Source organism: Leopardus geoffroyi, chromosome C2 (genome assembly GCF_018350155.1).
Source record: "Leopardus geoffroyi isolate Oge1 chromosome C2, O.geoffroyi_Oge1_pat1.0, whole genome shotgun sequence".
Taxonomy (NCBI): Eukaryota; Metazoa; Chordata; class Mammalia; order Carnivora; family Felidae; genus Leopardus; species Leopardus geoffroyi.
Genome location: NC_059333.1, coordinates 121,933,427 through 121,951,091, shown reverse-complemented (window position 1 = coordinate 121,951,091; position 17,665 = coordinate 121,933,427). Strand labels below are relative to the sequence as shown.

Sequence of the window (17,665 nt, the reverse complement as noted above, 5' to 3'; positions counted from 1 at the left end):
CATTAATTCTTTTTTAAGTTTTATGGATTTATTTTGAGAGAGACAGAGATTGCGCAAGCAGGGGAGGGGTAGAGAGTGAGGGAGAAAAAGATAATCCCAAGCACTGACAGTGCAGAGCCAGATGCGGGGCTCAAACCCATGAACCGTGAGATCATGACCTAAGCTGAAACCAACAGTCAGATGCTCAAACGACTGAGCCACCCAGGTGCCCCTATCTCATTAACTTTCTGTGGAGACTAAATTTCTCAGTCTCTGAGCATCAGTTTCTTCATCTACGAATAGTGGGGCTTAGACCAGCTGATCTCAAGGGTCTCTCCCTTAGAGACATAGGAGTCTATGAGCAATATGCTTATCCTACTGTAATGTCAAGAACTAGAATCTGAAACTACACATCCTCTGTAGCTTTTAGTATTTCATGGTAACAATCAGAAATAAACTGTCACATACAGAATGAAGGATTCTTCATGAAGGACTCTTAAGGAATCAAGTACCTCAAATTTGGCAGGAGCATTTATTTGAGTTTTATAAACAATAACAACAAAAGCCCTAGAGCTAACTTGTGAGATTTAGATGCTATCAAGTTATGCTATAAAACAATTATTAAATATGAGACATTATTCTTATAATTTATTTTTGAGAGAGAGAGAGAGTATGCATGCATGAGCAGGGCAGGGTCGGTGTTGGGGTGGGGGGTGAGGCCAGAGAGAGGGAGAGAATCTCAAGCAGGCTCCATTCTTTCAGTGATGAGCCCAACGCCGGCCTCAATCTCAGAAACTGTGAGATCATGACCTGAGCTGAAATCAAGGGTCGGCGCTTAATCAACTTAGCCATTCAGGCGCCCGGAGACATTATTCGTAAATCTGTTTTGCCTTTATACAAGGAAATTGTTTCTCGCCCCTCTTTAGTTAGCACTCTTCATGAAAGAAGTAAATTGAAAAGTTGCAGTGCGTGTATTAATTCAACATAACACATGTGCAAGGAGCCTGACTATTCATTAGATGACTTCACATGACACTCTTTTAGTTTCAAATTTGTGTTAAATTAGCATGCTGCTTTGCAACAGACATGTGAGACAACCAACACTCACGGGAGCCTGATGGCTTAGCTCTTTTCTTTTCTTTTTTTCTTTTCTTTTCTTTCCTGGCGCTTTCTACCTATGATTGAAAGTTTTGTGTTTTTGACAGAGTCCTGTGGGTTAAAAAAATTTTTTGTTAGTTAAATTAAGTAGGAAAATCAATACAGAAACTAAATGGTGTATAACAGCCTATAATTTTGGTTTTGGCTTCATTTCCACACTTTTTAAAATGTTAGTTCTTACCCTGTCACTGAAGAACTTGTATCTTCCTTTAAAGAGGGAAAAGAAAGTTTGCAGGTAGGGATTGTGAGTCTCAGAGTTTTTAAGGGGACTCACAATCCCTACCTGCAAACTTTTATACTAAAGTGCTTTTACCCAACCACTTAATTTCAACTATCGAAGCAGTACAACACATATATTGGTTTAAAAACAATTAAATAGTACAAAAGGATTAAAAATGAAAAGTACACGTATCTTGTCCTCCATCCCACTAGAAAAACATGATATTCATTGAACTCCCTAGGAAATGACTTTAAATCCTGTCTAGCTTTATTTTATATGGTCACTGCTATGGTCTGAATGTTTATGCCTCCCAAAATCCATATGTTCCAATCCTAACCCCTAAGGTGATGGTGTTAGGAGGTGGGGGCATTTGGGAGGTGGTGAGATCATGAGGAGCCCACATGAATGGGGTTAGTGCCCTCATAAAAGAGGCCCCAGCTCCCTCCCTGTTTGACCATGTGAGGATACAACTAGAAGTTTACAACCCGGAAGAGAACTTTCACTCAATGCTGGCGCTCTGATCTTGGACTTCCAACATCCAGAACTATGAGAAATAAATTTCTGTTGTTTATAAACCACCCAGTCTATGGTATCTTGTTACAGCAGCCCAAATGGTTAAGAGAGCCACTGTCTCCTTAGCTCTAAATTACATGCTTATATACCTATTCTTTTTGGTCAGTTTTAAACACTGTTAACTCCCTGGAGAGGAAGATGATAAATGAACTATTTATGTATTATATCCTACTTCATCCTCCATCTCATATTTTGTTAGTTGCAGCATTATTTTAGTATTAAAAATACACAGCATTTACTTTTTTACTTCTAATTTTTGAAAAATTTACTATTGGGGCACCTGGGTGGCTCAGTCGGTTAAGCGTCCAACTTCAGCTCAGGTCAGGATCTCACGGTTCATGAGTCTGAGCCCAGTGCTGGCTCTGTGCTGACAGCTCGGAGCCTGGAGCCTGCTTTGGATTCTGTGTCTCCCTCTCTCTCTGTCCCTCCCCCGCTCATGCTCTGCCTGTCTCTCAAAAAAAATAAACACTAAAAAAAATTTTTTTTAATTTAGTATTTATTTTTTCTATTGGTTATATATTTACAACTTTAAAGAATATATTTATATTTTCACTTCCAGCTCTACCATCTTTAAACTCTTAACATCTCTCTCTCTCTCAATCTCTCTTTTTTAAAAAGACACATTTATTCAGTGTCATGACCAGACTATTACATTTAGCAATCAACAGCAAGTGTTCCAAAAGAGAAAGGAAGAAAGAAAGAAAGAAAGAAAGAAAGGGAGGAAAGAAAGAAAATCTACATTAAAACTTTGTTGGAAAAGCGACATTAAAGGTTTGTTGGAAAGCTTTACACTTTCCATAGAATAGAAACTAAAATAACCTGTTATACAATTAGTTACAAATACAGTCGTTGAGTTTTTTGCCCATACACATGAGTAGTGCCTAAAACATGTCTTCTTTGTTGCAGCAAGGCCCTGCCACCACTTGGCTGTTGTAGCCTGTAGCTTTCCTTGTCACTTTTCTGGCTTTTCTCTCCTGCTAAATTAAGTAGAAATGTTTCCTGGCAGTAATTAAAACCTTCTGCCACTGCCATAGCTGCTGCTGCTGCTGCTGGAACCGCCATAGCCACCTTGGTTTCATGGTTTGGCAAAATATTGGCCTCCACCACCACAGGGGCCAGAGCTTCTGCCTCCAAAATTTTCTCCTTTCATAGGTCCAAAATGTGAAGATTGATTGTTGTAATTGCCAAAGTCATTATAGCTTCTGTCATCTCCAAAATTGCTTCAACCATTACCAAATCTGTTATAGCTGTCCCCATCGCCACTATATCCACCACCACCTTGACTTCCACCAAAGCCACCTCATCAGTGAAGTTTCCTCCACGATCAAAGTTGTAGTTCCCACTAAAACCACTTCCATGACCACCACCAAAGTTTCCAGAATCACTTCGACATCTTTAGCTGGATGAAGCAGTAGCCGTCTCTTGCTTAGATAGGGCTTTCCTTACTTCCCAGTTGTGGTCATTCACAGCATGGTATTTTTTTAAATTTGTTTATTATTTTGAGAGAGAGTACATGCAGGGAAGGGGCAGAGAGAGAGAGAGAGAGAGAGAGAGAGAGAGAGAGAATCCCAAGAAGGCTCTCACAAACAATGAGATCATGACCTGAGCCAAAATCAGAGTCAAACGCTCAACTGACTGAGCCACCCAAGAGCCCCCAGTATGGTATTTTTGAATGACAATCTTGTCCACAGAGTCATGGTCATCAAATGTCACAAAAGTAAAGCCCCTCTTCCTGCCACTGCCTCAGTCAGCCATGATTTCAATTACTTCCATTTTCCCATAATGTTCAAAATAATCTCTTAGATGATGTTCTTTAGTGTCTAATGCCACCAACAAAAACCTTTTTCACAGCTAAGTGGGCACCAGGTCTTTGAGAATCTCCTCTTGAGACAGTCCTCTTTGGTACCACAACTCTTCCATCCACCTTGTGTGGCCTTGCACTCATGGCTGCATCCACCTCTTCCACAGTGGCATACGTGACAAACCCAAAGCCTCTGGAGTGCTTGGTGTTTGGATCTCTCATTACCACGCAGTCTGTGAGTGTTGCCCATTGCTCAAAATGGCTCCTCAGACTCTCATTGGTTGTTTCAAAGCTCAAACCTCCCATGAAGATCTACCACAGCTGTTCAGGCTCTTTGAGAGATTCTGACTTAGACATGTTGGTAGTGGCAGGGGAGACTTTAATAATACTTGTTAGCATCCACGGGCAGAAAGCAACTCTTAACATCTCTTACCTTATTATTTATTATGTAAGAGAAAGAACACATCTACATTTCCCTTCAACTTTCTTCCTTCAACTCTCTCTCCATAGAAATCTCTTTTTACAATTTTTCTAAAGTTTATTTATTTTGAGAGAGAGAGAGCGAGCGAGCATGGAGGAGGGGCAGAGAGAGAGAGAGAGAGAGAGAGAGAATCCAAGGCAGGCTCTGTGATGTCAGCACAGAACTGTAAGATCATGACCTGAACGGAAACCAAGAGTTGGACATTTAACTGACTGAACCACCCAGGCACTGCCCCCTCCATAGAACTCTTGACTTCTGTCAACCCCACCATTACTTTCATATTTTTAGAATTTATAACATTTACATCTTGTTCTGTGAATGGCCATTCAATTGACACTAATTATTGAAAGTCAATAAACTGTAATTATACTATTTTGCTTATGTAAATAGCATTCACTGTGGAACAAAAGGCATTAGTTCGAATAGAAAAGGCAAATCTATATCACTAGCCCGTGACACTAGGAGGGATTCTTCAAACATCAGGATTATATAATTAGATTTTCAAATACTCCATGAGAAGGACCAAATAATAGCACATTTTAGTTTGCTTTATATTTGTTCATATTTCTGCTAGTTTTAATTGCTTTCCATTTTTCCTCTTAAAAGAAGCACGTGCCTTCACCATATGACTAAATTTGTCTAGGATCTTAATCCCAGTCTTTGTAGCATGGAATCCACTTTCTGCCTGAGGACAGACATTCTTCTCCAGTTCAGTATCAGTTGCTCTGTTAGCCTGCTGTACAGCTATCCTTCTAGGCCTTCCTTTCATTGGGTTAGAGATTAGTGTTTCTTGGGTCTCAAGTTTTTCTTACTTGTGAATTCCTTTCTCTTTGTACTGATTGATCCTTAATTGATTTTTTTCAAAAAGAATTTTTGAAAGGTGAGCTTTCTGAGTTCTTCATGTCTTCATTTTATCCTTACAGCTGAATGATACCTTAGCTGGTTATGATATTCAGATCCTCAGAACTCTGAAAGCCATGCTCCACTGTCTTCTGGCACCGAGTGTTTTTGATGAGAAAACTATGAGTACCGATTGTCTTTATTCCGTTATAATTGACCTGTTGCTTGTTCTCTGGAAGCTTTTAGAATCTTCTCTTGGTATTTAATGTACTATCAACTCACAAGTTTATAGTGAAGTATGGGTTTATTTTCATTTATTTTGCTTGGCACTCAGTAAGCCCTTTTACTCTGAAGACTCCTATCTTAAGTCTAAGAAATAGTCTTCTATTATTGCTCTCGTTATTTTTTCCCCTGCATTTTCTTGTCTCCTTCTGAAACTATTAGTTGGCTATTACCCTCCTGGATTTGACCCTGTATAGTCTTCGGACTTTTAAAAATATTTCTTCCCCTCTGTATTTTTGCTTTACACTTTGGGAGATTCCACCAACCTTTTCTTTCAGCCCTTATGTTGATTTTTTTTAATTAAAGGACTTTGGGATGTCTGGGTAGCTCAGTCGGTTAAGCATCCGACTTCAGCTCAGGTCATGATCTTATGGCTTGTGAGTTTGAGCCCCGTGTAAGGCAGCTCAGAGCCTAGAGCCTGCTGTGGATTCTGTGTCTCCCTCTCTCTGCTCCTCCCCTGCTCGCGGTCTCTCAAAAACAAATATTAAAGAATTTTTAAAAAGGAATTAATTATATTTTAAATTTCCAACAATTCTTTTTTCTTTTCTTTTCTTCTTTTTTTTTTTTTTTGTCTCTGATTGCTCCATATACATAAACTTGTTTTATGGATACACAGGCTTCTCAAATTTTCCTTAGGTCACTAATGAGAATACAAAAAAAATAAAGTAGTTATCTATTTCCTCTGAAGTCAGCTTCTTTTTAAATAGTTCCTTTGAAAATATTAAAATTATACCTCCTTGTGGTTATTTTTCAATTAAGCGAACCAGAAAAATGTATATCAGGAAAATTGCCTAAACTTTTCTCAGTTAAAAAAACAAGTTCTATTTTGGAAAATTTCAATCATATACAAAGTAAACAAAATATAATGAACTCCAGTACTCATCACCCAGCTTCAATAAATATAAACATTCTGCCATTCTTGTTTCACCTGTACCTTCCCCTTCTCCTATATATTTTTATAACCAAATTATTAATTGATCTTCCACATTGAGTTAGTCATTTGAATTTATTTTTCATTTAGTAAACTATCCTGTTATATCGTATCATACATTTTTTCATAAGTCACCTAATATAGTGAATGACAGTATTAAAAATTATAACAAAACTCCCTCCCATTTAACAGAGCACTTTCTACACCATATACTGTGCTCACGCTTTAAAAAAACACTGGTTCATTTAATTTAAGATGATTAATAATGTAGGTGTTGCCCTTTAATCTGCAAAGGATGTAGAGATGTTGTTTGTTAAAGGATTAATCAAAAATTAAAATTGAAACCGATGTTTCCATAAAGAGAATTGTGTGTTCATGACTGTGTTTCTCAGGTATAATAAAATGCCAACACAACTGGAGATGCTGTTTGTAAGGAAGGACTAATTCTAAAGAAATCTTTTTTTTTAATGTTTTATTTATTTATTTTTGAGAGAGAGAGAGAGAGAGAGAGAGAGAGAGAGAGAGAGCACATGTGAGTGCAAGCAGGGAAGGGCAGAGAGAGAGAGGGAGGCAGAGAATCCAAAGCAGGTTCCAGCCATCAGCACAGAGCTAGACGCGGGGCTCGAAACCATGAACTGTGAGACCATGCCCTGAGCTGAAATCAAAACTCAGACACTTAACCGACTGAGTCATCCAGGTGCCCCTCTAAGAAAATCGTAATATCTATTCTCTAAGGGACAAATAATGGTCTTTCAGTGATTTAGTACCATATTAGCATGAGTTATAATACCAAATTATAAATAAGATGCTATAAGAACTGAAATACTTTTTTACTGTGTACATAATTCTAAAATTCAGGAATAAACCAAGAGTTTTAGCAAATTGAGAGCCAAAATATCTTGTTTATGCCCATAGAAGGCAGAAAATGGGTTCTGCTGAGGGGGGAAAATATTTAACTAAGTGTCTCACAACCGTTTCTCTCATTTTCTCTCATTCTGCCTCGTTTAGCTTTATGAAGTTTCCCCAGAGCTCTGCCATCATTCGCTGGTGAACCAGTACTGGGTAGTTGAGGGAAGATGGGGATTTGAATCAATATACTGTTTTTTGATAGCTTTTTGACTATGGGCAAGTTACTTAATTTCTCTAAACCTCAGTTTCCTCATTTACAAAATTAGGAAAACAATACCTCCCTCTTAGAGTGTTTGTAAAGATTAAGAAATACACCACACTAAGCAAGTAGTACAGGGCCTAGGACTTAAATATGTATAAGTGATCATTATTATTCCTGTGGGATTCATAGGATGCTCTATGCTACAGGCAGGGTAGCCAGATTTGGCAAATAAAAATACAGGATATCCAGGTAAATTTGAATTTCAGGTAGATAATAATTTTTTATTATATCTAAACATATCGCAAATATTGTATGGAATATACTTATACTAAAAACATTATCCATTGTCTATCTGAAATTCCTGGCAAAATAGCTTCTCTTTTAAAAGGGCAACTTTTAAAACAAACTTATACGGAATAAAGCTGTGATTAAATTTGATATTTCATCTGCTCATACTTGGTAGTCTCCTTCCTCCAATACTCTCAGTATTTTCTCTTCCAGGTAACGCTCAAGCATCATATATCAGAGAAACAAACAGTGCCCGTATTTTGGAGCAGAATGTCGACTTTTCCCCCAAATTGAAATCTGTTGGATCGGTTACTCTCCTAAACTAGGCATGGGTTTTAAAACTACTTACTGAATTATATTTGCATTTAAATCTTTGTTTGGAAAACCACAAAGCACTACATAGGAAAGTCATATTGAGGACCACTAAAAAATATACAAACTACAAATCCCTGACAGCGCTCAATAGCTCTGAAACACTATTTCAAATGTTCTCGTTTTCTTTGTGTGCACCATGTTTTCTTTGTGTGCACCAGGTTAATTATTTTTCAAACTGTGCTTGTGACTAGCACGGAGACACACAAGATAAATGAAGCAGATGGGTTTTACATTTTATTCCAAGCAGACCGTACAGCTTAACCTCTTAGCTAGACTAAAAAGCCTGTTATCCTACCGGTATTTTGGCTAATTTGTAGTTAGATTTTTTAAGGAGATAAAATATAGCTTTCCTAAGCGCACGGGTTGGGAATTACTTTGTGGTAATATATTCTTCTATCTCTTTTCCACTTGCGGGAAATGTAATCCATAATTCCCTGCTTCAACAAGCAACGTGAGGCAATGAGAGACGCCGGAATGTCTTCATCCATTTACTCCTTTAAAGCATTTGCAGGCTGTGTTTAAACTTCCAGGTAGATTATAATGCAATTATTCCAAACGGTACTATATGTGCCACATTTATTTCCTCATTCATAATTTATTTGCCAGTACACTAGAAGCAGTGCTCCATTTGTTTTTCCTTAAAAACACGCACCTTCTGCTCAAACTCCCTATTTCCTTTCCTCCCGTCGCCAACAGTCGCAGGGCGCTGTACTCTTCAGCTCCATCTCGTGTAGAAAAATGTCGACTGCACCCTCAGCCCGGACCAAGGGGCGCATCCACTAGTGGAAAAGATGGAAAAGCCAGGAACTTAGGCGTCACCACTAAACGAAGAAATGATTTCCTTTTAGATGCTGTCTCAGAAAAAAGCAGGTCTTTAGAGCTGATAGGAACCTCAGGAAAGCATATATATTGATTTCCTTGATAAATTCAACCGAATCTGGAGAAAAGCATACTCCGTTTCATTAGTACTGACGTAGTTAGAGTGAAATTTCCATCGAGCTGCGATTCCTGGCGAAATCCTTCCGAAGAGCCAAGTAAGGGCATTCTCTGAGCGGCAGTCGTACTACACTGGATGCCTCACGGGATCCTACAGCAGAGTTTACCCACGTCAGAGAGCCCAAAGGAGAACGCCTCGAGGCGGTTTGGGAAGCCGGTCGGCGAGAGGGTGGTGAAGTCCTCTCCTCGGTGAAGACGACTCGAGCAGACAGGAGTCGTTTCCGCGTTTTGGCCCCACGCTGCCGCAGGCAAGGCGCTGAGGGGCCGCCGGGCCCCGGTTGCCCACAGCATCTCCCCAGAGTTCTCCTCCTGAGAAACCTGCGGGTCACGGACGCCCACCTTTTGCTTGTTAATGTAAATGTGCTTATGAAGCCCTCGTGATTTTTAAAGTTGCCATGTGTGGTTTTTGCTTCCTCGGACCAGGGCAGAGGGAGCCCCGAGCGTCCCTAAGCCTGGCAGGGAGGCGCGGGGCGAGGGGGGCGGGGCGAGGCGGGGCCGGGGCCTGGGGCGGGGCGTCCTCTCCGAAACCGGCCGCTCCGGGCGGCGGCGGCGGCAGCGGCGGCAGCGGCGGCGCGGCCAGAGCGGCGCGCGGATTGGTTGCGGCGGGCGGAGACGTCAGGCTCCCGCGGCCCGAGCGGCCGCCGGGCTAGCGCGGCGCAGTAGGTTCGAGTGCGTACCGCAGCGCGGAGGTGTCCTTTGCCGTCCCGCTTTCCGCCGCCGTCGCCGGGCTGTGCCGCTTGAAGCGGGACGCGCCTCCGCGCTCCTCGCCGCCTCCCCCCGCGCGGCCGCCGCTCCCTTCGCCGTAGGCACACGCACCATGACGAAGAAAGAGAAGAAGTCCTTCAACCAGAGCCTAGCCGAGTGGAAGCTCTTCATCTACAACCCCACCACCGGAGAGTTCCTGGGGCGCACCGCCAAGAGCTGGGGTGAGCGGGCGGCGGTTGGGCGCTGGGACAGGCAGCGGTCCGGGGGACGCCGGGCGGGGTGGGGTGGGAAAGGAAAGGCGGGAGGCGGCTCCCCGCGCGGGGGCCCCCAGAGCAGCCACAGCCTCCGCCGCCCACAGCGGTGTTCGTCCCGGGCCGCCAGACTGTCGTACGGGCGGTGGCGGAGGAGGGGCAGCGTGGCCCCATTCATTTCTAGCGTGGCGGGCGGGCCGCCGCTCGCTCCCGAGGCAGCCGGGCCCGCGGGCAGCTCCGGGCGGGCCGCGCCGGTTCCTTCCTCCCAGCCGGGAGCGGGGCGCACGTGCTGCCCAGGCCTCCGGCCCCGAGCGGCGCCGGAGGCTGGGGACCCCTGCCCGGAGCCGAGTCCCGAGCGTGCGGCAGCCGGGAGCCCGGGCCTTCTTTGTACGGAGCGCGCGGTCCGGGGGAGGCCCTGGCTGAGGCGGCCGGTGGCGCCGAGATGTTCGGGGAAGCCAGACCCTGCCCCACGCCCGGGGAGAGGAAATTTCCACTCTCGCCGCTATCTTGTGACTCGTCCACGCTGCCACCCCGGTCGGAAGAGTGTGAGTGAGTGTTAAGTGTGTGGGTTGCATCTTTGTGCCGCGGTTAGTTAATCACACAAGTACTTGGTACACGAAAATGCACTTGAATTCGGACAGTGAAAAGACCATTAAAAGGGTTGGTTCCTGCCTAATTCCTTTTTAATTAGAGACGTTTTCTTCCTGGCAGAGAGGCTTCTTTTGGGGAAAGTAAATCCCAGGGGGAACAGTTTTTGTGCCTTCAAAACATGTGATGGTTGTGTATGTTAGCAGTTTTTCTGTGTATGAGTTCTTTGTTTTAAAAGACATATTTAAGCCATCCACCAGTGGAGTGCTGCTTTAGGGTGCGTTTTTGCTCTCCGAAAATTTATATTAATTTATAATTTATATTGAATAAGGACTAGTGTTTTATTTTGTTTTTGCCTTTTAAAGAACACCTTGTTAGTAGGTCTTGACCTTTTTTTTCTGAGTGAGAATACATTTCTAGAGTTGAGAACTATTTGGGCACGACATTTTTAAGAGAAACAGGGAGAGGGTAAATTAGCTATGACTCAAAAAATAAACTGTTGCTTTTGACTGAAATTGGCTCCTCCAGAGTGGAAAGGAGGCTTAAAGTCCTATCACAAGCTGAAAGGGGCCTTGGAGGTTTTTTTAGCCCAACCCCCAGTTTAGAGATGAGAAAAATGAGATCTAAAGAGGTTGTGATTTTGCTTTGTGTAAAATTACATATTCCACAGAGCCAAGAAAAGAACCCAGTTGTCCTTTAATCCTAGTCCAGCAGTTTTATTATTTTACAGATGCCTTGCCTAACTAACACTCACGATTTTTATTTAGATAGCTGTCTTTTGGGAACCCACTAATGTGAAGAGGAAATAAATCTTGCATCCGGAGTTAAATGGGGGAAAAGTGGTGAACAATTATTGCTTCTAGAATGTGCTACCATTTTGCTGAATGAAGTTTTGAGTGGTGGAGAGGGATTAACTTTTGTAGACTACTTCCCTCAGTGCCTTCTTTCCAGTAATAAGTACCTTCATTTTATGTTAGAATGACATTTCTTAATGCAGGTAGTACTTCTTACCTAACCTTTGTATTTATATGATGTTGAAGTTGAGATTTTATTGAGTATATGTATTTAAGTAAATAATAGGCACAAACTGTCAAAGTGTAAAGGCATTATATAAGAGTTATAGTACTACAGGTAAAGTTGGGATTAGTTTTAGAAGGATTAAGGGAGACATTCAAAATTGAAAATAAGGGTTATTCTTTTTTTTTAATTTTTTTTAACATTTATTTATTATTGAGAGACAGAGAGACACAGAGCATGAGCAGGGGAGAGGAAGAGAGAGGGGGAGACACAGAATCTGAAGCAGCTCCAGGCTCTGAGCTGTCAGCACAGAGCCCGACGCGGGGATCGAACTCACCAACGGTGAGATCATGACCTGAGCCGAAGTCAGTCACCCAACCAATTGAGCCACTCAGACGCTCCAAAATAAGTGTTATTCTTATCAACAAATAATACATTTCCGCGTTTATTGGAGTAATAGTAAACCAGTGCAAAATGGCATAAATTGCCATCCATAATCCTATCCCAACATAAGGGCATCTCTCTAAGGATATATGTAGATGTGGTGTGTAGAGGCTGAAGTCCATACTCCACTCTCCAGGCTGTGTACCCTTGAGCGTGGGGAGTCTGCCTAGAGAAAAGGGTATCTTGTTCTAGTTCTAATTGTTAGAAAGGCACTGTATGGGCTAGCTGCCTGATCTCATCACCACAGAGATACCCACTGTTAATATTTTTGATACATATCTGGGCAGACTTAAATGGGTATAATGTCAATTTTTTTTTTTTGTTTTTAACAAAAAGAGATCCTACAATAAGTGTTGGTTTATAGTGTTTGGAATATATTGTGGGCACCTTCCCATGTTAATAAAAATCTGTATCATCATTTTTAATAGCTCACTAATGTTCTATTATATAGGTCCATGTACTACCATGATTTTTTAAAACAAACATGTTGATTAACATGTATATCTTATGGATGCATGGGAGATACCCAGGGAAATATGAGTAACTCCTGATTTTTTTTAACCAGTACTTTATCGTATGGACTGGTCTCTCCTCCGCCCATTCCCTCCAGCCTTGCATGTACATTTCTGCAAATTTATTTCTTGATATATGTTTCTACTAGTGCAATTTCTAGGTTGTATTTAATATGCGTACCCTTTACGTTTTGGAAATAAGTTACTTTTTTTCTTTTTTTTTTCTAAAGAAACTCATTTGCAAATTTTTTCTAGTTGCTTTTGAATTTCAATGTAGGTGTAGGGGGGAGATGGTTATGTGTTTGTTTTTCGGGTTGACTTTGGTAAAGTTGCAGTGTCTGCTGGCCTATAGAAAAAAGCCTTCTCTACCTCAAAGATTTTTTTTTTTTTATTGTTTATTTATTTGTGAGAGAGACAGAGACAGAATGCGAGTGGGTTGGGGCAGAGAGAGGGAGGCACAGAATCTGAAGCAGGCTCCAGGCTCCAAGCTGTCAGCACAGAGCCTGAAGCGGGGCTCGAACTCACGAGCTGTGAGATCATGACCTGAGCCGAAGTTGGACGCTCAACCGACTGAGCCACCCAGGCGCCCCTACCTCAAAGATTTTATAAAGACATTCATTTAACATATTTCCTAATTTTATTTTTTTTATTTTTTTTTATTTTTATTAATTTTTTTTTTTTAATTTTTTTTTTTCAACATTTATTTATTTTTGGGACAGAGAGAGACAGAGTATGAACGGGGGAGGGGCAGAGAGAGAGGGAGACACAGAATCGGAAACAGGCTCCAGGCTCCGAGCCATCAGCCCAGAGCCCGACGCGGGGCTCGAACTCAGGGACCGCGAGATCGTGACCTGGCTGAAGTCGGACGCTTAACCGACTGCGCCACCCAGGCGCCCCTCCTAATTTTATTTTTTACATTGAAGTCTTTAGTACATTTATCCCGTCTAATTTGAGGTTCTTCAATGCGTGGGATATATTAAAAGCACTCATTTAAAGAGCAATTTTAGCATTTATACTTGGGATAGAGAAAATACTGGAGGTTATACCATATTGTCTTACTTTATAATATTTTTAAAAATTTTATTCATTTGTGAGAGAGACACAGCGTGAGTGGGGGAGGGGCAGAGAGACCAGGAGAGAGAATCTCAAGCAGGCTCTGCACTGTCAGCACAGAGCCCGATGTGGGGCTCGAACTCACAAAACTGTGAGATCATGACCTGAACCAAAACTAAGAGTTGGACGCTTAACTGACTGAGCTACCCATGCGCCCCACATTGTCTTATTTTAAATGACCATATAAAAGATTTTTTTTGACATTTTATTTTTTTTAAGTAATCTCTATACCCAATGTGGGGCTCAAACCCGTGACCCCAAGATCAAGAGTTGTGTATGCTGTACTGACTGAGCCAGCCACGTGCTCCTATATGAAAGATTTTGAGTTGCTTCTTGTATGTTTGGCAGTTTCAAAATGCTTGCAGATATAAAATCACTTCAGTTGATTTTCACAACAACCTTCTAAAATAAAGCGCACTATGTAAATGATCAAAGTATACCTAGAGCTGGTTTCTTATGCTGAACAGTAATGACACATCAGGAATTAGTAGTTGCCATGTATGAAAATAGGACAAAAAATAGCATCTTGTGGCTTATGTTGCAAATACTAAAACTAAATGCATTAAATACAATTAGAGTGAAAGATAGCTTAGAAATCATCTATTATTTAAACTGTAACAGACCATGTGTTGCAATTAACATTTTTAAGAATAATGAAATAGAAGGGCGCCTGGGTGGCTCAGTTGGTTGTGCATCCAACTTCCGCTCAGGTCATGATCTCGTGGTTTGTGAGTTCGAGCCCTGTGTCGGTCTCTGTGCTGATAGCTGGGGGCCTGAAGCCTGCTTCAGATTCAGTGTCTCCCTCTCTCTCTGCCCCTACCCTGCTTGTGCTCTGACTCTCTCAAAAATGAATAAATGTAAAAAAAAAAAAAATTTTAAGAATAGTGAAATAGAATAGTAAAAATACCAGTTTATTCTGCCTGATAAGTTTATTCTAAGGAAACATGTTCCATGAAACTTTTCTGTACTTTATATATACAGATACCTTGAGTAAAATGTATTTCTTATTGTGGCTCACAGTCAAAAAAGCTTGAAAGCCACTAATGTAGCCCTATGTCCTCATTTCATAGGTGAGAAAGTTGAACTCGTAGATCTGATTTGTCAAAATTTACTCAGCGATAGAATCCTTGGCCTTTAACCTACCTCCAAGGCCAGAGGCTTTTTTTTTTTTTTTTTAAACTATGCTGTGACTTGATGTCATTTAATGACATCTGCTGTGGGCTTCTTTGGAGTTCATTATCTGAGGGCTGTCAGTAGATGCTCTATATTAGTATTAACTTAAAACTTGAGTTACTGATTTCCAAGCATACTCGGGATTCTGGACCAAAACTATTAACATCTACATTTTGTTCATGTACCTTTTCTTTTATTATAGATCCACGAAGTGCCATTTTCTCAGTCACCTGCTCCCATTCTGGGTCATGCCTCAGTAAATGCTCTGCTTTGGAGATCAGACTACATCCCATCTTGGGTGTCTGACTGTAGGGGAGAAGGCAAGTGTGTTTATTTTCCCAGTATCACATAGTTTTGTAAGATGTTGTTCTTTGTCCTGTGGAGTGTGACATACTAAAGAAACTTTACAAAAATGTGCACTGTTGGGAAAGTAACAGGACTTGCCTTACCCTGTGTGCAGGCTATAAATGAAGGTCAGTGGTGGGTGTGGCAGCGGCAGCAGCAGAGGCATAATGAGCCATCACCCAGCAGGAGACAGCACTTCCTGGACTGGTAGTGGAAGGGAGGGGACGGGGTAAGTTTGTGTGTTATGTTGTAGATGTTGTAATTACAGTAGTATGTGCTTTACTATTGTTAAAGACCAACCTTCCTCTACCCCCAAAATTTGATTCTTTGAAATTGACTTTTGAATTTATATCTGTATAATTAAATTAATAATATTAAAAGAAGTTTAAAAATCTTTCTGTCTTTAGTCACAATATTTCCATGATTTGTCGTGTTTAAGGACCAATCGTGTAATGGAAAGAGAAACATTTAACGTTGAAAGATAAGTTTATTATTTTCTAATTATGCATTTATTGCATTAATTTTGAAGTAAAATTAATCTGTAATTTTTAACCACTTAGAATAAGCACTATTAACATTTTAATAGTCTGTTTCTTTTTTGTAAATAATTTTTTTTTACGTATAAGTAAAAATTTAAGTATACACTTAGATAGCTAGTTTTATCTTAATTTTTGATGTTTGAGGGGATGGTTTTTACTCCTCTGCCACCTTGGGGGCATAACCTTGGGGTTATGTGTTGGGGATAACCTTGCCCCACTCCATCACCTCTGTGGGAAATGTTCACACTTCCTCTTAGAATTTATGTATTCTGGTGTCTTCAGTTATTCTACGTTGAGACCTCCAAATCTACATCTCTAGTTTGTATGGTTTTTTTATATTAATATAACCAACTGCCTGTTGGAAATCTTCAATTGGATGTTTCATAGGACTGTGGAATGTTCAGTACACTTCTTGTAAATAAATCTCCATTGTCCTCAGGGGCTCCTTAATATGACACACACACTATAATCTTGCTGACTTATTTCTCTCTCTACCATTCTCTACCCCTTCTGGGCCTGTTTCCCAGCTTCTGAATCTCTCTCTTTGACCTTGGCTTGGGTATTAAGATGTCAGCTTTGATAGCCTGATCTCTGGTACACATCTTTGAATGCCTGTTTGCCTTAAGACTGCATCAAGTGCCTGTGTATCCCACAATATTTTTTTCTATTATAGCATTTATGACTTTATGTAGTAGTGTTGCCTGTTTACTAGACTATACATTCTTATTTACTCGTCTTTGATTCCCTAACATTGAGCCTTTTGCCCAGCACTTAGTAGGAAGGTAATAAAAATAAGTTGAATGAGTGAGCTCTATTATGAAGTGTTCCCATGTAATTAGTCTTTTACAACATTTTAAAAACTTTTGGTATTGGTGTATCATAGTATAAAGGTTCCCGCATGTTTGGGCATCCCACTACCCCCCCCGCCACCGTTTTGTTTGTTTGTGTGTTTTAACATAGGCTTCATGCCCAGTGTGGGGCCCGAACCCATGGCCCTGGGATCAAGACCTGAGCTTAGATCAAGAGTTGAATGGGGTGCCTGGGTGGCTCAGTCGGTTAAGCGGCCGACTTCGGCTCAGGTCATGATCTCACGGTCCGTGAGTTCGAGCCCCGCGTCGGGCTCTGTGCTGACAGCTCAGAGCCTGGAGCCTGTTTCGGATTCTGTGTCTCCCTCTCTCTGACCCTCCCCTGTTCATGCTCTGTCTCTCTCTGTCTCAAAAATAAATAAACGTTTAAAAAAAAAATTAAAAAATAAATTAATTAAAAAAAAAAAGAGTTGAATGCCCAACTGACTGAGCCAGCCAGGTGCCCCTACCACCCCCACCTTTTTAATAGCATTGTGAGTTTTCATAGAAGTTCAGAGGAAGCATCCACTTAACTGTCTTGTTGAAGATTCAGCTGAGTTTGTGACTGCCTGAGTGGTGCATCTGATTAGGATAACAGAAACAAGGTGATTATCCAGGCCTCCTGCTTCCTGCTTTATTGCTCTATTTAGCTTTTTATACTGCTCTTATGAGACCTGCATAAAGGACCTGTGTGTGTGTGTGTGTTAACTTTTCTCAGATTTTTTTTTTTTTTTAATTTTTTTTTTTTTTTCAACGTTTATTTATTTTTGGGACAGAGAGAGACAGAGCATGAACGGGGGAGGGGCAGAGAGAGAGGGAGACACAGAATCGGAAACAGGCTCCAGGCTCTGAGCCATCAGCCCAGAGCCTGACGCGGGGCTCGAACTCACGGACCGCGAGATCGTGACCTGGCTGAAGTCGGACGCTTAACCGACTGCGCCACCCAGGCGCCCCGACTTTTCTCAGATTTAATGGGCGTTTATTTAACAGTAATGTCCTGCATCCTGCAGGGTGCTTTACAAATAATATTTCTGAAAATAATCCTTTAACTTAGCAGCCTCCCACGTATCTGTTTAAACTTTGTTACTGATTGTGGAC

General features: G+C 41.3%; 1 protein-coding gene and 1 pseudogene across 1 annotated transcript in view; one reads left to right on the top strand and one right to left on the bottom strand.

Moving 5' to 3' along the window:
* Nucleotides 1-2,382: 2,382 nt before the first annotated feature.
* LOC123611475 lies at nucleotides 2,383-4,348 on the bottom strand (annotated as a pseudogene).
* Nucleotides 4,349-9,549: 5,201 nt separating this feature from the next.
* The window catches only part of ATP1B3 (ATPase Na+/K+ transporting subunit beta 3), a 47,045-nt gene continuing 38,929 nt past the window's right edge, over nucleotides 9,550-17,665 (top strand). Inside the window, exon 1 of the mRNA XM_045503440.1 lies at nucleotides 9,550-9,961. Coding sequence (XP_045359396.1) covers nucleotides 9,853-9,961 — 109 coding nt within the window. The 5' untranslated portion in view covers nucleotides 9,550-9,852. The remainder of the gene's footprint in view (nucleotides 9,962-17,665) is intronic.